The following is a 24,466-nucleotide window of genomic DNA, read 5'->3' as shown; positions in this document are numbered from 1 at the left end:
GAATCAGTTTGTTCCTGCTGGAGATGTTAATAATTCATAGAATGTTATTCAGTAACATGTTGCTGTGAAATCCCTCTAGTTTGACATTTTCCAGTGCAGTGTTTGTTTTAAAAGAACAAACGTTAGTGAAAGACACATTTTTCGGGTTTATTTATTTATGGAATGAATTAAAGAGCTGTTTAATTGAATATGGAATTGATGTAGCATTGTTAGACGGAATGTCCCACAGCTAAGACGTGAATACATTCTTTATAGATAGAATTGTATGTAAATTGACAGTATTGACAATCAAGGGTTCAATATTTAAATAATGATCATGTTGTGTTTGACCATCTGTGAGGTTTTCTCCCGAATCCACTGACAACTGTTTTAAACTACTGCAGAATATATATGAATTTAGAGAATATAATTATTATAATAATCAGAATGATCGTGTGGATCAAGGAAAGAAGAAGCAGCGAAATCTGAAGCAGCCTCTTCTCTCCTCTGCAGATTTCTGCAACAGAGAACTTGACACCGAGCTCATAGCGACACGCTTTCAGTTCTTTTTTATTGAGAGTAAACTTTGCACTGACACTTTCATTTACAGTTTTTGGCCACACATCAAACCGCTCTCATGGACCGACTGGGAATGTATCAAGTATTATCAATGAGAGTGCAATTTCATTTTTTATTTCATTGTTGAATTCTGAAGTTGTTGTTTAATGGACCATTAAAATAGACAAATTATATATGGATTACAAAATGGCACAGGACCATTCCCCTGATGCCATAAATCCAACTCTAATAAGGAAAACAAAAAAGAATATAATAATTATAATAATAATATAATAATAATCAAAGCATCACTCATCAGTTCTCCACATCCTGCCTGTCAGCACTGGATTAGTGAAATGCATCAACAGCATGCATGTGCAAATTAAAAAGGCCTCTGTGCTTCCTCCGCAGCACCATGCAACCTAAAATCAGTCCTGTTGATCGAGCAGTGAAAAGAGTTTGAGACGTCAGCGGCAACACCAACGTCTCCGGAGGCTTCAAGAAAACGTCTCCATCAGAAACTACAACCTGTTCCAGCACCTCCGCAGCTTGATGTTCCGCACAGAGAGGAGAACATTCTTTTCTGCGGAGGATTTCACTTAAAAACAAGCCTCAAGCACATGATCAGTTATAAGTGATGCATCCATGATTGCATGTCAGGTTCTCTCTTCTGTATTTAATTGTCTGTTTTGGTAACGTAGAGCAAGGATTTTCAACAAAGTCAGATTTTTTTTTTCAGGATTTCTTTACATTTGTTTTTTTGTTTTTTTCATGCCACCAGATTATAATTAAAAACACTCCATTCTTATTACCATCCCAGTCCCCAAAGCATCATATCATATCTCAACACAACAGGCAGTGTTCAATTCTGTTGTAAACATCAATGTTGGGCAATAATGTTTGAAGATGTGTGAATGACCAGCCAGGAGTCAGAGTTCTACATCACGTTTGAAGAAGTAATCAGAGGTCTAGACTTCAGCAACATTAAGATAAAGTGGATGTTAATTATCGTGGACAATCAAATAAGTGAATAATTGAGATTTAATTCATTAACAGAGCCTCAAAAATATTTCTGATTAAATAAATTGGTTGAAACATGAACCTGTTCTCTCTGGGGATGAAGTCGAGTCAGATAAATCAGGGCTGAAAGAACAAACAATACTAATGTGCATCAAAAACCTCAGTGTATTTGTGGCAACAGCCGCGAGTGGTGTGTCCTCCGATTACGTTCATTAGCAACTCCTTTTAAAAAGTAATGACACTAATAAATACAGACAAATAAAACAAATACGATTAACAACAAAAAAGGCACACAGACCCAACGACTCTGGTCTCAACTGGAAGAGATTTCATCTCTGTAATAAGGAATAAAAATGGATAAATTACAGTAAAAACCCAACGGATCTGCCCACTAACAACAGAGCACTGTACTCGCCATCAGTAGTGGAAAAGATATGAAACAGCAAACGTCTCTAGTATTTTCATTTGCTTCATTTTAGCTGCTAAAGCTCAGATCAATGTGAAAACAAACTAATACATTCTTATTTAAAACGCATTGTGGTCTAATGTGACGCTTTCCAGGAATGTGGAGGAGTCTGGAAACATTCTGCTGTAAGTTAAATTAAAACGAATGCAGTAAACTGTTTACTCCAGACTTCCTTATATGTATTAACATTAGATGTTTTTTTTGATGTTGTAATCATTCTCTGACACATCTTCAAGAAACTTAATGGTTACAGATTTAGTTAATGTTTTACAGCATTTTATAAGGACAGATTTATTTGATCACTGATGAGACTCTTTTCGTTGTGTAAGCATAAAGCATCTTGTGTCACATTGAAACCGTTTTGAAAACTGAGCCAAAGCAGCTAAAATACTGAAATCTTAATGAAACGTATGGATGACAGCTTGTCTCTGATGAAGACAGAAGTTTGAGGAATGAGTAGCTGGATGTGTCAGCGAGCAGGAAAAATAAAGGGGATCAATCCCCCCTGAAAACGAGCACCCATGATGCAACAGTTCTTTTGAGCAAGACAATGAATTCCTACTGCTGCTCTGAAGCTGAGAGCGACCCCTGACCTTGCAGTGCAGAGGGACAAAACAATTCATCCTCTGATCGTCTTGAGTATTACAAAATAATTGATACACAACATCCAGATAAAGCCAGTCGCACCAGAGTGAAGTTCACTGAGCAGACGGGCGAATCGTGGTTCTTGCGCGGCCTCCCGAAAAGGAAAGATCAGTAGTGTGTTGGCTCTCGTAAAACAGGCACAGTGTGCGTGAAGGTCCAAAACTCTGAATTAGGCCCCTCTGATTGTACAGTACGCTAACAAGCTCCAAGGTTACAGGTATGACCGTGTTTTGGCTCTTGGGACTCTGAAAAAGCTCGTGGTTGGGTCAGTGTGTGTGTGTGAATGAAGTGTGAGTGTTTACAAGGCAAGTTTGGATTTTCAGCAGCACCAAAACTACACCCTGAACAAACTGAGGAGACAAATACAGGAGGTGGGGAATAAATAAAAATAAGAAAATAACAAAAACATGTGCAGCATTTTATGTCTTATGTGTGATATCAGTAGCTTTCCATTGACGTAAGCTGTTTTAAATACTCGTCTTCAAAGAATAGTTTGTCTGTTTCAAAAACAAACAAAAGCACTTGAAAAATAATAATAATTATAAATCAAACTGCGTATGACATCATCTTTACTGGACAAAGTCTGCAGGGCTTCATGTCCTCTCTAGATACAGTATATTACATACAGTAAACACTCAACCTGCTAAGACCTACATCTTTCACTGATGCATCTCTTTTTCCATTAGTGTTTTGCTCTCTATGATGATTTTCTTCCCTCTTTCATCACTCTCTCATCTCTATCTTTCTCCATTTAATTCAACTTTCTCTCTACTACATCACACCAGGTGCACTTGCTCCTCCCACTCCTCAGGTGATTCATCCACCTCCAGCTGAAGAACGAGATCTAAGTCTGTCTCTGTGGCCGGGGCAGTGTTTGCGGGGCTGTTTGCACGTTGGGAGTGTGTGCACGGGTGTGTGCGCGCTTCGTCCAGCGACAGGTCCGCCACACACCCTTCGTCCACACCCTCCTTGCCAGCCTCTCTGTGTTCCAGCTCCAGAGTGCTTGGCCTCAATGCCTTCGGGGCCTCCGCCCCGGCAGCACCTAAATAGAGACTCACCAACTCTCCGTCCGCTTGTGGCTCACCCTCCAGGGGCTGCCAGATTGGGGCGGGGGTCACGCCCCTGGAGGTCTGGCTCTCAGTCTCAGTGTGTGTGTCAGGGGAGGACTCGGTCTCTGTGGTGGGCGGGGAGGGGATGAGGGCCAGGCTCTGGGGGTTGTTCTGCGGGTTGATGTTGTTGTTGAACCAGGCCATGATGTTGTCCAGCAGCTGGGCACTGGCTGTGGGGTCCAGGGCTTCCAGACTCTGAGGGTCACTGGGTGTGAAAGGGCCCCCCGGGGGGATCACTGGTGAAAGTAGCAGCTCCGGCTCAAGCTCTGGAGATGGGAGGCACAACTGGGCAGGGTCCTGGGGGTCTGTTTTGGGTGGGCGCTCAAGAACATAGGCAGCGGGCCGCTCCTGAGTGTAAGAGCTACTGTGTTCTGGGCAGGGGTTGTAAGAGCTGTCTGGTTTCGGGGTGCTGTCGTATGTGGCCGCATGTTCCCGGTTATATGGACAAGGAAGGGCGGGGTTTTGTGTGATTTGGGTGCGATCTATTACGCAGGAGGCAGTGTGTTCAGTGTCAGCCAAATAAGCACTGGAGTGGCAGTAACTCTGATCTTTGCCATCATAGCGAGGATTTGTGATGGTGATATGGTCTTGTCTATGGCTGCAGTCGCTATAAGCAGGTTCAGCGGCATAAGGAGCATTGAGAGCGCCGTGGTTGTATGTGTGGTGCGAGCAGAGCTGTTCCTGCGTGTGTGTGTTCAGGTCGTAAGGAGTGGTTATGTTCCCCAGTTTCATAAGGCTGTCTCCCAACTCCAGCAGCTCTGCACTGAGAGAGGGAGGTGGGGGCGGGAGGGGGATGGACGTGGGAGCCTGGGAAGTGGAGTCTGTCCTGTTAGGGGGCCGAGGAGGATCAAGGAGAGAGGCGGGGAAGGACGAGCGTCTGGCTCCTAGAGGACCATCTGTGTTGAGGGAGTGCAACGCAACCTCTCTGAGGTCACCCGCTGGACCCGGCCTCCTCTCCTGTCCTCTGTCCAGGGCATGCTCCAGCTCCGGTCGCCCGTCCAGCACTCCCTCCAGGCCTCGCTCTCTGCGGGAGTCCTGGAGCGACAGCTGGATTGCTAGGAGGATGTTCGGGTCGTCTTCATCCAGCGAGCCCAGCACTCTCCTACGTCCCTCGCTCCTCTCTGGAGCTTCTGGAAGAGAAAATGTTGCGTTAAATCAAGCTACTTTTCTTTCTTTCTTTACTTGACCGCCAATTGATCCCAGACATCAGTGCCTGTGTGCACTTTGACAGATCTGATTCAAGGAGCAATAAAGTAAAATCCCATTAGCTGGTTGTCTGGTGCAGTGATAAGTCAGAATTTATAAATGAGGCAGAGAATGGAGTTGGACTGGGATACATAGTCAATACAAATACAGTGCTGTAAAACAAATCTGATGCATATGGTACCATGCATGTGTAATATATCCTGTGCTATATATATATATATATATATATATATATATATTCTTTTTAATTATATATGTCTCTATATAAGGTCTGTTTTCCATACCTGTGTTGTCACTTCTCCTGCTGGTCTCTGGTGTGTTGCTGTTGCTTCTGAGGTTGTGCAGACTCAGCATGTCTCCTCTGCGCCGCGGCCGGTGTCTACGACGGTACTGAATGTCAGCATAATCCTGCAGAGAGGGATTCAAACTGAGTTACTACAAAAGCTACTCCAAGCAGCTGTGTTGCAAATCAGAATTCAGTCCATGCACATGCAAAAGATACCAGGAAGATTACGGTGCGTTACCTGTGACTGTCTCTCTCTTTGATCTGCTCCCAGTACAGAGTGACGACTCCCCATCTTAAAACATACGCAAACTAAGTCAGACGTATTCATGCATCATATAACCTCATAAAGAAATAGGTCACCAACTGTACCAGCATTTTCTTTTGAAGAGTAGCATTATCTTAGTAAAATATAAAGGCATTGTTTTAGTGGTGTGAAATTCTCTGTTTACCTCAGGAGAGGCAAAACCCAGGTACTCCCAGTCCCATGATCCTCCCGGGTAGCTGAAAGAAAAGCAAACACAAACATTTCTCACAGGTATTTATAACTGTACTTCGTCTCCTGAATTACTGCCTGTGTCTCTTTTGTGAATTTCTTAAACTGAGCAAAGAAAAAACACATTTTGTTTATGTATTATCATGTTTGTCCTCACTTCCTGCGGGGAAGCTCAGGAGAGTCATTGGGAGCCACGCCACGGGCCACAGATGCCAGGAATTCCTGCCTCTTTTGCTGGACCAGCCGGGCTGCACTGATGATCTTGTGGCACGGTGTCCTCAGGTACGGCCGGTTCACCTTCTGCGCCAGATCCTCCACCACCATCTCCAGATCCGTCTGTTAAGGAAAAAAATATCTTCCACTTAACCAAAGAAATTTAAAAAGGGATTTGCATTACATTTTTAACTGCTGTTTGTCCATAAAGAAAGTTGCTCTGCTCAAAACATCTTCACAAACTTCTATTAATTTTTCTTTTGAAATTGATCATCCTACCATGTTAAAAAGGGCAAAATGCCCATTCCTACATATAAGTACAAATCAAATAGTCAAAATGCCAGAGAATCTACTAACAATAACCATTTCAGCCCTGTAGCGTTGAATCAACAGGCCTCTTTCTGGATCACAGAAGTGGCTGATAAAGTTGTTAGTCTTGTTCTCGCCAAGGATGCATGCCTAACCGATATTGTATTAAGGAGATCACCTGCATGAGCTCAAATATCTCTTTCTGGGTGCTGCCTGGCTGCAGGAAGAAGCCGTATGGGTAAGAGCACTTCAGCACGCGCCGCGTCTTCAGCAGCTCGCACACACCGTCCTCGATGAACCTCGTGTCTGGAGGAGTGCCTTCACCTACACCAGAAAAGATCCACACATACACGCACACTTATCATTATGACTGGATGTATTGTCGAGGATGAGAGCAATGTAATAGTGATTATATTTATTCTGAAATAGCTCTTCCCAACCACAGGGTGAGGTCAGTGAAGGAGAAGCTTACGGCAAATGAAGGCTCTGCTCAGCTGCTCCATCTTCTCTTTAGCCGTTTTCAGCAGCTTCTGCTCCAACTAATGGACAGAGAGCAGACGTCTGATATGCAATGATCATGATATTCAGAGGTTTCCATTAACAACTCCTTTAGAAACTCCACACAGCTCTTAGCTGTTACAAAATTGTGCATGTGAGCGCGAAGAGAGCGTTACCTTATAACTGTGTTCATGGTTCTTGAAGCGAGTGTAATAGTGCATGAAACGGTCAAGCTCCTGAAAACTTTTGTGCTTCTTTTCTGCCTGTAACAAAATCAAGTTAGGGATTATGATTATGTGAGAATTTCAAATGTACGATATTTAACTTCGACCATTAGGGGTCTCTCAATCGAAACAATAACAAAAGACCTATTTGATGATGTCATGGTTGTCTTCACATCAATTGCAGATAAAAACCTGACGTGACTCAGGCTTAAATCATGTTCACAGATGAGGAAATGTATCACACATTTACACACATCAGGTGATACGATGCAAACAAGTAGAAGGTAAATACAGCCAACCGGCTAGCAGTGTGTTTTTTCTTTATAGTAGATCGTAGTAGAGACTGGCAAAGCCACATGTAAGGGTATGACGCAATTAACAGGCGACCAAAGTGAAACATCCTGTTACCTTGAATACAGTTGGGATATTCTCTGGGTTGGAACATTGTTGGAAACATTTTGAATAAGAGGAGTAAACATGTCAACAAAATAAATAGTATAACATATGTTTAGTTCTTTTTTTAGACATTTTAATGAAGAATTGTTTAAATGCTGTTGGTCATATAAAATTATTAGTGTATGTAATGCTGTTCGGGTATGAACATGTTCTTCATCATGTGTAAGGTGATGGAGGCTTGCAGGTGGAAATGTGTACGTTATCGTGATAATATTTGTGCATGTGAGAGATTAAAGTGATCGTCTGAGTGTGCATTCTGTGACTGTGTTTGTACCTCTACAGTCATCTCCTTGGATTGCTCCTCTAGCTGTTGGATGACTTCATAGCGAGTGCAGCGATAGTAGCCTCCTGTTGACGAGCTGTGCTTCTTCCACTCCTCCAGACAGATCCAACAGAAATCATACTTACACTAAAGAAAGAGAGAGACAGAAGATATTGTAGTAACCGTAACCAACATTCAGTGCACAGCATGATAAAATATTGGAAATGTTACCTGTCAGGCAGCAGAACTATCTATACAATGTTCACACATGTTCGCAGCTGACAAAGAGCTTGGTGCGTATACCTTGGCACACTGCATATGATTGCAGCCCTCATTCTTCTGAATGGGCGACTTGCAGTTGGCACACGGTTTGGAGTTGGTCAAAAGCCACAGACAGTTTGCAGCATCCTCAAAGGCCTCGCTCACACCTGCCACTGTGGAAAGTACACAAAAACACACAGCTCAGCTAAAGCTCAATTGTCCAACACCTGCCTTGCAGATACACCCTCCGGCACACACCCACAAACACACATTTGGCAAATATCACTGACCTGAACACCTGCCACTATGTTATAAAAATAAATCCGACCCATCCTGTTAGGCAGCTCTGACAGCTGCTGTTAACTGTGGTGCTGGCTCACTGAGACACAGCTCAAATGATCACTGGCAACATGAACAATTCCTGGGCAGACAAGCAATAAAAAGGACAGACTTACACTCCTCAGGCTTCATCTCTGTGACTTTCTGGAGCCAGTTCCTCCACATGTGACAGTCACATGGCTCATGGGCCTCGCCAAGGCACTCCCTGTAAACAGGAGAAGTTGTTAACAGAGAACTGCATATAGTAGAATACAAGACACTTAGACTCAAGGAGTGACAACTTACTCTTTCCTAGAAAGACAACAGTGTGGACACGCATAAAAGAATGAAGTTGAAGTAAAAACATCGGATTGTATTTATTTTGTTGAGCTGTTTAAAAAAAGACAATATCTGCCTCACATTAGTTTTTTTGTTTTCTTTCAGGTGTGTTGAACATTTTACTATGAAATGATAAAGTGGATGACCATTCATATTTTAGAATTGTGGTATCACTTCTTATGACATCCCTTGTACACAGCTCTTAACAGCATCATAAAACGTACCAGCAGAAGAGGTGACCCTTGCCACAATCGACAGCTGGGGAGGGAAGTAGGGGGAAGCTGTGAGGGTCACTGTCCCCGGGGCCCGGACGGGTGAGCCTCACTGCCCGCTCACAACGCGCTGCAGGACACCAGCGGATGGCAGGATTGTTCTCCACAAATGCCTGGGAAAAACAGAAAGAACAGAATAATGTCAAAAGAAGTGAAGGAGGACAAATAGAAGGACCCAAACAGCAGATGTGATTGGGCATACAAATATGTACCTTGATGTCAAACTGTAGGTACCGCTGGTCCATCTCTCTGGAAACCACACTTTCTATCACATGCACGGGCACCAACTGATAACACTCGTACGCCGGGCAGAAAATATTGTGTGCATCACCCTCCTGAATCTTCACATTGAGGAACCTGAGAGAGAGACAGACACATTTATGCAACTGGAGATGTACAGTAACACACTGAAGGAAACAGAAATATTTCCATGCACATAAACACAGAAGACCCTACCCCTCCCAGCAGGCTCTGCAGAACTCATGTCCACAGGACATGTCCACTGGGTCCTCAAAGACCGAGATACAGCAGAGACAGATTCCACACTGCAGGGAGACAAGGCAGACAAATCACACGTTTTACATTATACAATGGCATAACACCAATAAAAATGTTTTATATTCCATTTTGCAATGTCACCTCCATCATTATTGACAGGGGAAGGAGAAAAAAAAAACGGACTGTGACAGTGCAAGACAGGCTAAAGTAATTTCCATCAAGAGAATATGCTGTTGCATATTTTACCATCCATAATGTTGCACTGTATCTTTAGAGTTACATTTAATCCCTATCTATTATCTAAAATACACCCAAAAGATTTCAGGTAGTAGCAGCCTAACTGCTCGATGTCTGAACATTTTAAGAGTTTGAGAGTTGAACCACAGTCAGGTTAAGCAGGCAGACAAATGTACTGAAAGTGTACAAAGTACTGGATGTGTAATAACACCTGCGTCAATGGAACAGGTGGTAATGTGCAACAATAAAGTAAGATTAGACATTAACTTCCCGTTATCAAACAAGTGAGACGCTTGGCATTGTGTCAAAACATTAACTCGACTGAAAGATTTTCAGAAGAGGTATGTGGCGTCTTTACACTCGTCAGTCTATTCATTCATGTGTAACACATGTCTCACCGTAGCCAGGCCTTCCTCTCCAGGTGTGAGGCAGCTGTCGGTGGGAGAGGTCAAGGTGAGGGTGAGGGGCGAGCGCGGGGTCCTAGGGGTGCGGGGTGAGGGCAGAGTGTCCCAGGCGTTGTAGCCACTTGGCGGTGGGGTGGGCATGGCCACACCAGAGCGCTGACAGCAGCCCTCAGCGTCTGACATCCAGGCCTCCAGAAGCTTTTCTCTGTCCCAGTCTGGCAAAGGGAGGACATTACACATTTACAGTTTAGACAGGGAGGACATTTTAATACGTTACAAATGTTGTATGCATCTTTTGAATAAATCACACTGCAGTAGTGTGTGGTTTAGTGAAAGTGGTTTACAAACATCAACTTTTTCTAAAAGACAAACACACCATGCGCTCGGAGCAGCGCCTCAGCGGTGAAAAGGGGGGCTTGCAGCATGTCTGCCGTCTCCACGATTAGCATGTCCTTCAGCCGGCGCAGGTCCTGAAGCTTTAGTCCCTCGTAAGGCTGAAAGGACAGGATCAAGAGAGAGGAGAAAACTATGTCAGAAGGAAGGTAATTATGAGAAGTAATACAATAAGTTGAGTAGAAAAAGATACTAAACAAAGACAAGAAAAGTAGAAGTATGAGAAGGGTTTCTTAGATAATGAAAGTGAAACAGTGAGAAAAATGAAAGAGTTTAAGTATAAGCATAGTTTTGGCTGCAGGATGAAAACATCAAACTGCTATCAGTTGGCAGCAGCCCCTGCACCACAACTGTGCTGGTGCTCCCTGCTTAACTACGACCATGAGAAACATGACACGAGGTGTGTGCGTTCTCATATTACGACATTTGTAAGAACCAGTTTTGACATGAAAAAAGAAGTTGGTGAGAACAAAATGTTTTTCATTTACGAATTGGTTTCGGATTCAAACAGCAGCTACTTGTGTTCTTTTTCAAATTCTTCTCATGTGATGCATGCTTGAGAGTAAGAGAGGCAAGCTGCTACCACTGTAAAAACAAAATCAAGTTACTGACTCACTAAGATTTGTGATTAAAAAACAACAAATTAACACATTCATTATAAAAGTTGTGCCAGCAGGAACCCCCCGCCCCCTCAAGATCTCGTAACTGTTATCTCACCTCCTTGTATTGCAGCAGGTTGGATTCACCATGTGCGTCTGTGTTGGACTGCTGAGCTGAAGAGGAGGAAAAAACCATCTGCGACTCCAGGCTGAGGGCCAGCTCAGTGTGGTGATGCCGCTCAGCGTGGTCACACGGCGTCAGCTTGTCCTCGTCCTCCACAAAAAGGTCTGCCTCACTCTGGATTAGCAGCTAGAGGAAGGGACGAGGATGGAGAGGAGAGAGAAAACATAAGACATGAGAGAAAAATGAAAGCGAGGGGAAGAGAGAAAGAGTAAAAAAAGATGTGATGAAGAAAACAGAAAAACATAGGAGATGGGGAGACAACAAGACGGAAGAAAAGGAAAATGGGGCCAGGAAAAACAGAAAGTGAAAGAGAGCAAATGCAACAATACAATAAATATAACAACCTTCCAAAATGTAAGGTGTACAGGAAGAAATAAGAGTAAACACACTTTAAAAGAAAGAAGAGAACATGTTCACTCTTTTTATGTTAAAAAAGGTAAATATGTGGGTTGTTTTCCCCCGGACCGGGCTTAATTGTTTTTTAATTCAAGAAGCAGATTTTCTTCCCAATTCAAAAGCTGTAAAATCTAAAAGAAGCGAGGAAGCACTACTAGGATCTGACAGTAATGTAACACAAAACAGATGCTCACAATACAAAGACAGACATAAAGCTCAGCCTACTTCTTTCACTGGCAGTAAAATCTTTTGCCAAATCCAATCCTAAAGAAAACACAGACAGATCTGCTGCGCAAAAAAACAACACCTCGTCCTAATGTGGGTTCGAATTTCAGAGCACTTTGTCTCACCTCCACACAGCTCTTCATGCCTGCAGCAGCAGCGTAGTGCAGACAGGTGCTGTGGTGGTTGTCGGTGGCATTGACATTGGCTTTCTCGTACTGGCCTCCCTCCAGCCTGGCTCCGGTCCAGCTGAGGATCATCTGACAGCAGGGGAACCCACAAATACACACACACAACATTACTTGGAGCTCAACCTGAATGAAAGCAATGACGTTATACCATACAACTTCTTCCAAAGCAAAATGTATGCGTGTACGCTAGAGTCTGTACCTGCAAGCAGTCTGCACGGCGCTGCTCGTCCCTCTGTGGCCGGGCAAGTCTTGGTGACAGTGCTCCCTCTGGCAGCAGTAGGATTTGCGGCCCTTGGCACAACACATGGAGGCACGTCTCATTGTGCACGTTACGCTTGTTGGGGTTCCCCTCTTTGCTGAACAGGAACGACCTTCAAAATACAGGCAAGAAAGAAGGGGTTGAATAAAAGGGAAGTGGAGGAAAAAGTAAAGAGACGTAAGCTGTTTTGAGACATGAACTCTGGAAATTGTCCAAACAATTGAGTCATAAAGAAAGCACATAAAGAAAGCAGCAGGATATTGTCCAGGTTAGACAAATAAGAAAATATCTGGAATGTTCTGGTGAGGAGTTGTGTCTGGGTAGAGAACACAGGACATTCCATATAGATTCCATTGCAGATCATGTGTTTTTTTCCAGCACATTGAAACCAGCCCTCATCTCTAAACAACCTTTCATCGTATTTACAATGGGACAAATGTTTGTCGATATCTTCTATGTGTATGGCACCTCTTTTTCATCCTGAGATGGGAGTATTTTTCTTTTGTTTTGTTCTGTTTTGTGTCCATCGTATATTGGCAACCTACTCTCAGAGTTCTTACAAAGGGGCTGACAAGAACATATTTGCAGATTTGAAATCTCACATACAGCCCCTCCGCATAATTTCAGAAGATTATCCAGAGTTCAGCACAGTTCTAAGAAGCAGCAACACAAAGATGTGGAGGAGGAAGAAGAAGATGGATGATGAAAGTGAGGTGGACTGTGAGATGACTGGGGAGTGAGAAAGCCAGGGAGGGGGGGAGGGGGGGAGAGAAAGATGGCAAAATATTGACTATTTCTGTTTAACATCTCTGAGATAATGGACATGCTGGCTGGCGGACGCGAACACACACATACACACAAACACACTCTGATGGTGATGGATGTGCCAGTTGCACTGGGAGCCCAGCTGTGGTTGCAGTTTCCTCTCTGCTCTTTGTCTTTCAAAACCTCCATTTGCTAATTAGCTTTTCCACTTTTTTTAATTTGGCCCCACCAGTTCTGTTTCTCCGCTTCAAGTTTTCGTTTTTCCTTTATTTACATTCAATCCTTTATGTACTTTTCCCACTTCCTCTTCAGTGTGCTTTTCCTTTGTCTTTTGTCTTACTCTACGTCACGGCAGGTTTGTATGTAAACAACATGCAAGGAAATAACTGATTCTTCTTTTTCTATAACATGAACAAATGCAAATTCCTACAAAAAAGGAAAATAATAGGATGACATTGGATTCCCACTCGTTGAATCTATTAATACATGTTGTAAATCACAGTTGGAACTAGCAATTACCACTACTGAAAGTGTGTCTGATGTGTATCTTCTTATCCTGTCCACTACAAGCCACTGCTAATTCAACCGCATGGCAATAATCATTTAACTACAACTCAACAACCCCTGCGACCCCACAAACACATGCGCACAAGCCTGTTCAGGATGGATGGCCCTAATGTCTGTCTACGAGAAACAGCAGGCGAGGGGTTGTCACGTTTCGCTGCAACCGTCGAGCACTCAAACAATTCACATGGTGCAATGATTTGACAATGGTTGGAAACCACAGAGAAGAAACACAAAACATTTAAGGGGAAAATAAAAAAGGGAAGAAGCTTTGCGCTGAAGAATAAATTTATTAACGTAGCTATTTAAATGTTTTAGTGTATCAACATTTGCAATCACTTGTTGTGGAGGAAGCACCACACTACTTGAACTAGACCCCAGTAATGGATCTACTTGTTATTTCCCAATTTGCACATCTCATGGGATTACAAACCATCCAGCCCACTGAGACGACTGGAAGAGAGAGAAATAAACATGAAGCAGATACATTTTAAAAATAATCTGGAAACAAGACTCTGCATCCAGCAGCCCACGCTCGATCTTTGTGAGTCTTTATTTTGTCTGAGATTTCTCCGTCGTCTCTCCGCCTGCCTCTGTCCAATTGAGCAGTTGGAACAAAGAAGCATTTCCTCTTGATGCTTATCAGTGGCCGAGAGCTGCATTCAGCACGTCTCTGACCCATTATAGGTTAGTGGGAAGGGACACAAATAGCACACCAATTGATTCACTGCATTATATTCACGGACTTGGTCACATTAAGCAGTTGTGGAGTCACAGTTGCCCTCTCTCCTTCCTCAGAACACATACGCACATGCAGTTGCACATATAATTGACTGGCCTTTTCAAACAGCTTCCTCTGACACCCCCCTCCTCTCCTGATCATGGAAAGAAAGGGCAACAGAGGAGGAAGAGGAGGTGGGGACGGCTATTGAGTCACTGAATCAGCTGTCTTGGTCATGGCCAGCAGCTTAATTATCCCTGCAGGGGGTAAAACGACACACTGATGTCTTGCCCTCCATATGTTTTTTAGATTGACCCCTTTATTTTAGGTTGTTACACTCCTATATACAATCCTATATAGCTCCTCTCATGACATTTTCCAAGGAAGAGTATGTTGTTGGTGTATGTGTGTGTGCCTTTACTCTTTAGTCTGACTTGCTCTGTTTTAAAGGGTTCCCACATCTTACTCCACGTGCCCATGTTTGAAGGCTAAAGCCCAGTTCAAGGTAGCCCTGAGGGCATCATTCGAAAACTCCCCCCAGAGCTGCAGAAGACCCCAGCACATTGTTGAACATCGTGTGTAAAACTGGCCAACACAGTCTATAAATGAGTGTTGAGCTCCTTTTCCACTGGTCGAAAAAACCCATCAACATCTGGCTTTGTCGACACTGGGAATGGATACAATTAGCATTCACTCCCGGGTCAAATGACTCGCAAGTGGGAACCGGTTTTTAATCGTCTCTGACTTCGATCAGCAGTGATGGAAACATCCAGGTGAATGTGCCAATTTCTTCATCAGTTTTTATTTCTGGACAACAACGGTGCACCTTTTCCTGAGTGACACATGCATCGGACTTCTGGTTGTTGGCGGGTAAATAGCCATGAACATTTCGTACAAGATGCAGCACTGGCAAGAGAGCAAGGTTTCCGACATGCGTTCATGGTGTTTAACATGACTCACTGGGGTGGGGGAAACTGAGAGGCTAAGTTCTCTACTGACAAAGAGTGGGAGTCAATTGCCTTTTGAGATTTACTCATTTTTAAAAAACCTGTGTATAGCATACCTGTTGATGTAAAAGAGTACAAGTGATGGTGCAATTGCCATTGTACCCTTTGACTAATTTGTGCCTTTTGACATAATTTACATGAACAATATAACTGGCCTTCATGTGCGTCTGTCTAGCAAGTTGCCTTATTTGCCCTAAAAACCCAATTACAACAATGGTGACTCTTAAAGCTGACTTTCTGAAGTATTATTCCATTTAATATGACTCACTGCCTTTGTAACTCTATTAGACGACTGCATAACAACATTGTAAACCAGGGCCCCAAGAATGATTCAATTGAATTCTCAAACAAATCCAAACCCAGGAAAAAGAAAAAGCCATGAGTTTTACCTGAGCAGACGTGTCATGGCGTGGCGGCAGACATAGTGCAGGGCCGTGTTGTGCTGGTACTGCTCTCCATACGATGCGTTTGGGTCCAGGCCATCCCTGAACTGAGGGTTTCCCTCATACAGCTGCCAGGCCAGGGCCTCGTCGCCACTCACCAGGGCCTTACGGAACTTGGTGGCTGTGTTGCCCATGGCTTCAAGCTTGCAAAAGGCCTCCTAAAGGGAGCTTTGGCAGATGCCCGTCTGCCTGCCTACGCCTCCCTCCTCCTCCTCCTCCCTCCTCCTCCTCTTCCTCCTCCCCCGTTCACCACAGGTGACAACTTAGAGCAACATGGTTCAGCGTTATCCTGCCCTGCAAGTGAGAGAGGGTAAGATTGATTAGAGGAAAAGAAAGGTGGAGAGACAATAAACAAGAAGAGGAAGAATTAAAATGATGAGGGGAAAAAATGAAGGTATGAAAAAGGATGAAAAAGGATGAAAAATTTAAATAACACAAAAGATGGGAGCTGGAGAAGCAGGGAGGGAGGTGGAAGGAGAGAGACATGGAGAGAGGCTCAATCAATCAGTCCATCCATCGATCAGTTGATGTGCTGCAGCAAGGATGTTATCTTACCAGAAATAGAGGGGGGGGAAACAGAGGGACAGAAGAAAGAAGCTAGAAAGACAAAGAGATAATTATACAGCAGGCAGGCCAGAGAGGAAAGTTAATGATATCCAAGCCATCGATTTGGAAGTCAGTTGATGAAAAGCATGGTCAATATTACCTCAGCTGGCCACAGCGAGTTCAGCAAGGTTTTGAGTTAAGAGTTTAGACGTACTGTATCACTGAAGATCGAGGGTGTGAATGTGTGAAGCCGTGCAGCAATAACACACGGCCAAAATGAGTTTTGTTTTGCCTCTCAAGCGCTAAACCAAAGAATCACAAGAATCACAGCTCTGGCTGCTGCAGCTGAGTTTACCTGCCTAGCAACAGATTATAAACCTCCTGTTAGTTATCACCATCTTTTCATCATCTCCCTGTGAATTTAACTAAAATGACATAAGCATTATTTAAACCACAAAACACTCCGAGCGCATACCTCCACCAAGGTCTAATAGTCCCCATACATTTAATGAAGCTGCACCACATCGCACACACTTATAGATATCAGTCTGCTGAATTAGTCAAGGTCCATAAATTATTCCTCAGAAATCACTGAAAATGTCAACAACACAAAAACCCACCCTATCTTGCAACGTTAAAGAAAGTGAAAACATTTCTGGATCAGACCACTAAATAAAGATCTGCACCAAGATTTAATGAGTTCTTCCTTGACCCATACCTCAACCACCAGGTTTAGTGGTAATCCAAACAGCAGTTTAAGCGTAATCTTGCTCAGAGGAAAACCAACAACCAAAAGAAAAGGATGAAAACATAACCTCCTTGGCTGAGGTAATAAGACATGAGACAAGTAAAAACAGTGCGGTAAAAAGAAACAGATGTTAAACAAACACCCTCACACTCTCTCCTGTCATGTATTGTCCATAATCGTTATCTTTATCAATGTGTTCTGCTTCGTTTCCTTCCTTTTCCACCTATCCGTCTTTCTTTCTCTCTCACAGGCACAAACACATACATACACATATGTCCCGTCTTTAAACACACACACCATTACACCCTGTAATGAGTTGAGTCTGTGGATGTGCCTGCGTGTGTGTATTGGTCCTTTGAGAGTATCATTACAGTCTTCATTCTATGGCCATCTGTCTGGCCCTCACAAAGAGCCTCTTTTAGCCCCAGCTACAGTTGGCCTCTGGCTGGCCGGGCTCTAGAACATTTGAATAACGTGGCTGGCTGCCTCCCCTCGTCTGCCTCCCATTTCTATGCAGTGACAGACAGGGAAAACACACACTGACAGAGGAAGACATACGGGTCGCACAGTAGCTGCCACCACTGACAAATAATAGCCAATATTTTGTGAGTTCTGCTCCTGTGATGGATGCAGTGGACTGGATCTTGTGTGTGCATGTGTTTGTGTATATCTGGAGGGGTGGTGGTGACGGGAGTTTACGATAGTTAATAGGTCAGTCTGTCTGTTTGTCTCTCTGTTTTGGTCACACTGGTTTACTTCCAGTTCACTTCACTCCTCTGTGCATCTCTGCCAGTCTCTCTCTCTCTCTCTGTCTCTCATGCTAAATAAGGACAGGAAGTCTGGACTGGTGTTGTGCCAGTGTAAAAATGTCCATACTGGTTTGGTATCAAGCCAAACACCAGACTGAACCAGACATTTTACCAAGAGGCATCGCACTTTACTCCCCCGAATGGAACATAATGAGACCAAAAAGAGCCGATGAATAAGTGTGTCGCAACTCCAGTCCACTAGGTAGCAGTAATGCTACTCAAACACTTAAATAAAAATTAATGAAGATGAAGCAGAGACTGAAGCACGACCACGATCAGCAGGACGAGTGTCATGTTGGCTAACGTTGAAAATTATTTCTCTAAACGCGAAGAAAAAGCATCGCTACTTCCTATATTACTTCCTTTTAAAATTATATTACTTACTTTCCTTGGAAATGGAAAAGTCATGAGTGCCATATTCTCATTATTCTGGCCTCCTGCACAATTCCTCAATTAATTGAATTATTATTTTAATGGCTCAAATTTTATGTTCCTTATACATTTAACATCATTCCATGGTTTAAATCGTGTTTGTTTTTATTTTCAACATCTATTTTCTTGACGGACTAAGTAAATGATAATTAAATGTATCCAATATAAAATGACTGTTTGTCACTGTACTTATCTTATATCATAAATAAAGTTGGTTTAAAAAGAGGCCTGGTGTGAGTATAGTCTGATTTTCTTAGCATTGCAGCTATCTAGTCTAAGTACTCATGAAGTCTCTTCACTTTTATGACATTTTCCAAGGAGCTCAAGGAAAAGTCCCAAGAAGGGAGATTCTTTTTTTAAATTTTTCAACCACAGTCACTTAACTCTTGCGCTGAACACTTGAATCCTGCCTGGAAATCTTGTCTGAGGATTCCTACGTAAAAAGTCTAAAGTCATGACATCTATTTCTAATGCAGACAGCCACTTACATTATGACAAGATCACGCAACACATTCTTTTACAAAAAATAGGGACATTTATGGTCCAGGTCCAAGTGTGACTGGGGCTCAACCAAAAATGTATGATGGATTAACAACTTGTCAGGAAAACAATTTGAAGAGAGCCTGTCATACTTAGATAATAAGCATCTCAGCTCTGAGATAGCTTACAGATGCAGCAATGATTGATTGGAGATTTTACTGAAAGAAATCCAAGCAAGAACACAACATTTCAGCTCCAAGGCCTCGAGAGTAAAATCAACAGTCACTACTTTGGTGCTTTCAGCACATTGGTCTGTTCATTTCAGATCTTTGATACCATATGGGCCCGGTCATAACCTGAGCCAAGACCCTAAATGCCATTCCACAGTCCTGTCTGAGGACCAAAGGTGACACCGCCTTTTCTGTCAGGGACCCCGCTGTCTGAAACAATCTCCCTGAGGAGATCTGTCAAACAAACTCCATACCATCTTTTTAATCTCTCTCTTTTAGGGAGCGCTTTTCTCAGTCACATTTTTTTTTAAATGTACTTTTAATCTAGTTCTGATATTACTGACTACTTTAATCATTGCCTCCAACAAGGAGGTTACGTTTTATCTCCTGATGTTGGTTTGTTATAAGCAACAGCTAGATGGATAACTATGCAGATCCAAATACAAATCTGGATCTGTTGAATGTCAATGTGGTTTCACAAGGGGACTTAGGGAAATTGGTGGATGTCTGCTACACTGAGTGCCAGTTTTATTTATTTACATAGAGTCTATCTAAATAAGTTTATATGGTTTTATTCTATTTGGTTTTTAACGGAGTAGTAAAACATTTGGTGTTTGTGCTCTGTGTGATCTTAAGAATCGTTTCCTATTGTCTGTCTTCAGCTTGACCCTGTAAAGCAGCATGTAGCTGTTTAAAGAAAAAAAGAGTCTCTTAAGACAAAAGCCAGTCACTGTGGTGTTATTGTTTTCCATCAGAACTTGCGGTCAGCTGATCCACATTAACAGCTTAACCAGCAGCATGGGTGGATCGTGCTGCTGTTGCTGGAGGGACCAAGTCAGGTTGTCATAAGAGACATAAAACTTGTGTGGGAGAGTCAGAGTCGGGCGAGAGGCACATTAGTGAACCACAGAGCAACTTACCCCGGCATTTAATTAGCTGGGTCACCGTGTTTGAGCTCAACATCCAGGTCAGACCTCGCGTGGTGATCCCCGAAGAAGTGTGTCAGCGTGAAATGGAGCACAAAACAAACAGCAGCCGACTTCTCTGTGTGTGTTTGTGTCCATGCGGCCCCTCGGGTTAAAGCTCCTTTGTTCAACACACTGTCAGCGCCCGTGAATGAGCAAACCAGCTGGACAGCCACTGCTGGGCGAACCGCTGCCGATAAAACCCCACTTCACCTCGAGTGTCGCCGCTTCTTCTCCCCGCCCGTGGGAGAACGTTCCCACCCCGAAGAAGCCCACCTTCCTGCGGGTACCGAAGCTAGCAACACGGTCTGTGTCAGGTTAGCGCGTCGCGCTAGCCTCAACTACCTCCAGCGGGGGGACAACACCGAAATCACCGTTTTACTCACACGGTCGTTTCACTGGGTCACTGGTCGCACACTCGGGAACCGGCGAACATCGAGGGCCATCGTCCTTATCGCTGTCATTCGCAGCCTCGGTGGCTTTCCCGCTGGACCATCCTCTCTGCCACCGCCGGAGCCGGCGAGCACGACGGTGATGCTGCCGCTGGGAGAAGAGGAGCCGCCGATCTGCGCCGACTGTTGTTGTTGCTGCCAGAGAGGAAAGAGCTCTGCGCATGCGCGGACACCAACTGTCACACCGAGGGCTCTCACCTGATTGGTTCCTGGTTCTGGTAACACGGAAGTCCAAATGTATTCGTTGAATCCAGAAATGCAGATTGACAATATGAAACCACTCTTCGCAGAATTTAAATCTGAATTAGAAAATGTCCGAGAAATTCTTTAAAGTATGTCAACACTGAAACAAGCTGTACTGATCCAGTAGTAAATCTACCTTACTCCACGATTAGACCTGTTTTGTTAGCATTTTTTTTGATTATCTGCTAATTTGCTTTTAGTAGTATTTGAGTTTATTTTTGTGTTTTTTTAATATGACGATTTAAAGCAACTTTATTAAGCTAAATTAAAACTTTGCGTATTTTTTTGGATTTACAGCAGAAATATATGCTTGAGATGAGAGATTTTTTTTAATTTTTATGTTAACTTGGCTTAAATCTAATAACTGTACAATTTCATCCCTTTGAATTTTTTTCTGATTTAATTGTTAACCTAGCAGAACAAATCGGCTGCTGATAACTTATCATGACTAGACACCTGTTGTATCCTCGATAAATATAAATCAAGTAACATAAATCTTAGACAAAATCATTATTTTAATGTGGTCGGCATTGTGAGGCACAAGTAAAGAGCATTTTATTTATGTAGATTATTCTATAACTTTTTAATGAAACTATCCTTTGTTCTGCATTTGAAAGCTTTCACTGTACGACTTGAAACGAGCATAATCACTAATGAATAAATAATAACTGACATAACGTATTAAATAGAACTAATAAGTTATGAGGAAATGTATGATAGAGTAAAAGTACTTTTTACCGCATCCTCATACACAAAACGACAAAAAATATCAAACCAAGTAAGAAAATACTTTATTAACAACTCTCTTTAACCGCCACTTACAATATATATGTGGCTACATTTTCCTCATGATGTCGTATTGTAATTACAGAAACTCCACCAAGACCAAAGCCCCATCTGTCATGTTCAAGAAAAATTAAAAATCCTGGATCTGCTCCAAAATTTAAGGTAGTTCTTCATGGGGTCCTGTCCATTACAAAATCAATTTTGTTGTTTTTGTGTATTCCGGCTTATTAGCAAACAGGGAAATAAATGGTGAAAAAAAACTTCTGACTGATTGATAAAGAACATGTGCATCTCATACCACCTGCACAAACTGTCAAACTGTGAGTCTCTGCACCTGTCATCCTAAAACTAAGCCACTCTCTCTCTCTCTCTCTCTCTCTCTCTCTCACACACACACACACACCCTACGAGTCATCATCCTGAGTGCAAATGCCTGACTTGCAGGCCTCACACAGGTGGCTCTCATGGGGTTTGGTTTTTTTTTCCGATAAGTCACCATCGTCATTGTCAGCGTCCGAGTCCTCTTCCCCGTAGCAATTCTTCCGAATTTTGGAAAACAGCCTGAGCAAAGTACTTTCAACAGCTTCCTGGGTAAAACCACAGAACTCATAATTCTCGTTTTTGCAGCTGCGACAGGTCTGACGGAAGGGTCGCATGATCACTGTCCCCCGACCTTTCTGGAGTCTGTAACGAAACAACACCACTACCCGTGCCGAGTGCCAGGTCTTGGAGCAGGATGCACACTTGAAACTGAGGGATATAGGAAGACAGGCACAAGTCAGTCTCAGCTGTTCATGACCTCTCACTGCATTTGTATTGCATCAAATAAACAATTGAAAAAAAACTTGAAAGAAAATTATCACTTGAACATACATCAGTGTGATAGGAACTACCTGACAGAAACCATGTTTGAGAAAAAAGTATAGTTTGGTCCAAGCCCAATCAAGTTTACTGCAGTCGGCCACCAGGGGGCGGTCAAGACTATTCAGCTTCACTTTTGGGGCACTGTCATGTTGTCCATCTTTAGTCTATGATATACTGTAAAGTTATATACATGGAGCTGGATACATACTCTCCATGGGCATTTTGGCAGCAGATCTTCCAGCCTCTCTTCCTCTCCTCGTTGGTGACTGTGTTGTTCTGACTGTAGTTGAAGTTGAAAGTCCACTCATCTCCATAGTCCAGCTCATTGTCTTCACACAGCAATTCCTCAAAAGTTTCCCGCCATAAGGCTGGAACCCAATCTGAAAAAAGGTTAAAGAACAAGTCAGGGCCGAAGTTCTAGATTGTTTATATGCATGGAAGCTGAGCAAAAGTGAAGCAGAAGCTACATTATATAGGCCTTTTAATATTAAACACCCTTCTTTTAAAATCAATATTAACTAATACAAATAATAATGAACTACTATTATAATATAGAAACGGTGTAAATACCAAACACTGGAGGCGTTGCAGCAATGGCACCAAAATGAACACAACAAACGTAACACCAAACTAAGAAGAATATTAGCAAACTATGCACAAAGTACTCAGCGTTACCTGTAGGTCGCTTCATGGTTCCTCGATGGTGAGATATCTGAAGTTTCTAGTCTCTGAAAACCAAAGCTGATACGAAACGATGCCTCGACCTCTGCAGCAGTGTCTGTAATGTCGTCTGCGCAGCAGTCTCTATTTATTGTGTCTCATCATCAGCTGATATCTCGGAAACGAAACTTACCATCACAGTTTCGTTTTCCATCTCGCCAAGCCCATCGTGCATCATGTGACGCAAAGCTCCATGAGGATCACCTAAAAACAATGATGACGTTTGATTTTATGATTGAATTTGTTTTCTGCACTCAGACATTAACCTTTACCTAAAATGAAAACAAGTGAGCAAAGTGTTTTACTTTAAATAATTATGTTATGTGATTAAAGTTAATGTCCTGTTATTATTGATCATATTCTATTATGTATTCTATATTTGATTATTAATTTTAACTTCTTTGTTATTTTACTGATATTTAATTTCTTTTAATTCATGTTTAAATGGGTCGATCTTGCATTGTAAGTTTGGACTGTACTGTCTATTCGTGTTGGATTTTTCATGTATTCTGTATTTTTTTGCACATTGACAAATATATAAAAACGTGTAAAACATAATTTCTGTCCGTCCTAATTACTTGTGTTAGGCTGCAGGGATTTTGTAAAGTAGGTAATGTATCCAACACCTTAAATGACAAAAGTCAATATTTTTAAAAGCCTGCCAAGTAACTCTTTTAAAGCTCATTTTAATTTTCAGCTGCTGTTTGTTCATATTTATATTTCCCCCAGACATTAAAACCATTTCCCTATCTCATATTTTCTCCTGGTAACTTTTTTCATTTTCTTCACCACAGTTTTTTCCTCATACTTCAAATACTTCAATCAAAATGTTTCCTTCCAGCAAATTCACATTCAAGTTTCTGTTTTGTTTTCATTTACAGCAACAGCAGTCAGTGTAATGTGTTGCAAGTGGTGTAAGTTTCAGCTGGGAAACTCATTCCACACAATCCAGTTCTGTTCACTAGGGAGCAGTATGACACAGCTGCTGGTTTTCACACAGACCAAAACGCAGAGGGGAACATGACAGCAGTGCGGGTGAACACAAGGGTGGAATATTCTGGCGCACAGGGAAAACATTTATTTTGAGGAATCTTTTAAGGTTTTCATTAAAATAAGTTACTAGAATGACTCAGAGTGACTCTGCAGAGTGCATACCTCTGCCAAGGCCTAACAGTCCTCCAATGAAACCACATTTGAATCTGCTGGATTTTATTTGGAAAGTGATATAAAATTGCAGGTTCTACTGCTTTTTCAAACAGGCTCTATCTTGTCTCATGTACCATCCTTTTTAACAAGTTTAGTGAAAATCCATTTGGTATTCTTCACTTTATCCTGCTGACAAACAAACAAATGGACAGGGGTGAAAACACAACCTCCTTGGTGGAGGTAAAAAA

General features: G+C 42.6%; 2 protein-coding genes across 3 annotated transcripts; both read right to left on the bottom strand.

Moving 5' to 3' along the window:
* Window positions 1-522: 522 nt before the first annotated feature.
* On the bottom strand, window positions 523-20,606 carry LOC109631791 (ankyrin repeat and IBR domain-containing protein 1-like). Of its 2 annotated transcripts, none has more exons than XM_020090764.2 (21): window positions 19,963-20,606; window positions 15,744-16,091; window positions 12,238-12,409; window positions 11,976-12,107; window positions 11,164-11,355; window positions 10,430-10,547; window positions 10,048-10,268; window positions 9,371-9,459; window positions 9,127-9,271; window positions 8,867-9,027; window positions 8,441-8,529; window positions 8,028-8,158; window positions 7,737-7,871; window positions 6,959-7,045; window positions 6,757-6,823; window positions 6,463-6,608; window positions 5,920-6,098; window positions 5,719-5,770; window positions 5,508-5,561; window positions 5,268-5,391; window positions 523-4,907 (listed from the first exon to the last, which is right to left on the bottom strand). In XM_020090764.2, the coding sequence occupies exons 2-21, from the start codon at window positions 15,929-15,931 to the stop codon at window positions 3,445-3,447; spliced, it is 3,945 nt and encodes a 1,314-aa protein (XP_019946323.1). In that variant the 5' UTR covers window positions 15,932-16,091; window positions 19,963-20,606; the 3' UTR covers window positions 523-3,444. The 2 variants fall into 2 exon arrangements, with proteins under 2 accessions (XP_019946323.1, XP_019946324.1); XM_020090765.2 differs by having other exon boundaries at window positions 20,394-20,599.
* Window positions 20,607-21,471: 865 nt separating this feature from the next.
* LOC109631668 (receptor-transporting protein 3-like) lies at window positions 21,472-23,206 on the bottom strand. Its single transcript, XM_020090542.2, has 3 exons — window positions 23,028-23,206; window positions 22,561-22,732; window positions 21,472-22,238 (listed from the first exon to the last, which is right to left on the bottom strand). Exons 1-3 carry the CDS (start codon window positions 23,041-23,043, stop codon window positions 21,893-21,895), a joined length of 534 nt encoding a protein of 177 aa, XP_019946101.1. The 5' UTR covers window positions 23,044-23,206; the 3' UTR covers window positions 21,472-21,892.
* Window positions 23,207-24,466: the final 1,260 nt, after the last annotated feature.

Source organism: Paralichthys olivaceus, chromosome 20 (assembly GCF_024713975.1).
Source record: "Paralichthys olivaceus isolate ysfri-2021 chromosome 20, ASM2471397v2, whole genome shotgun sequence".
Lineage (NCBI taxonomy): Eukaryota > Metazoa > Chordata > Actinopteri > Pleuronectiformes > Paralichthyidae > Paralichthys > Paralichthys olivaceus.
This window is presented reverse-complemented; position numbering and strand designations above follow the sequence as displayed.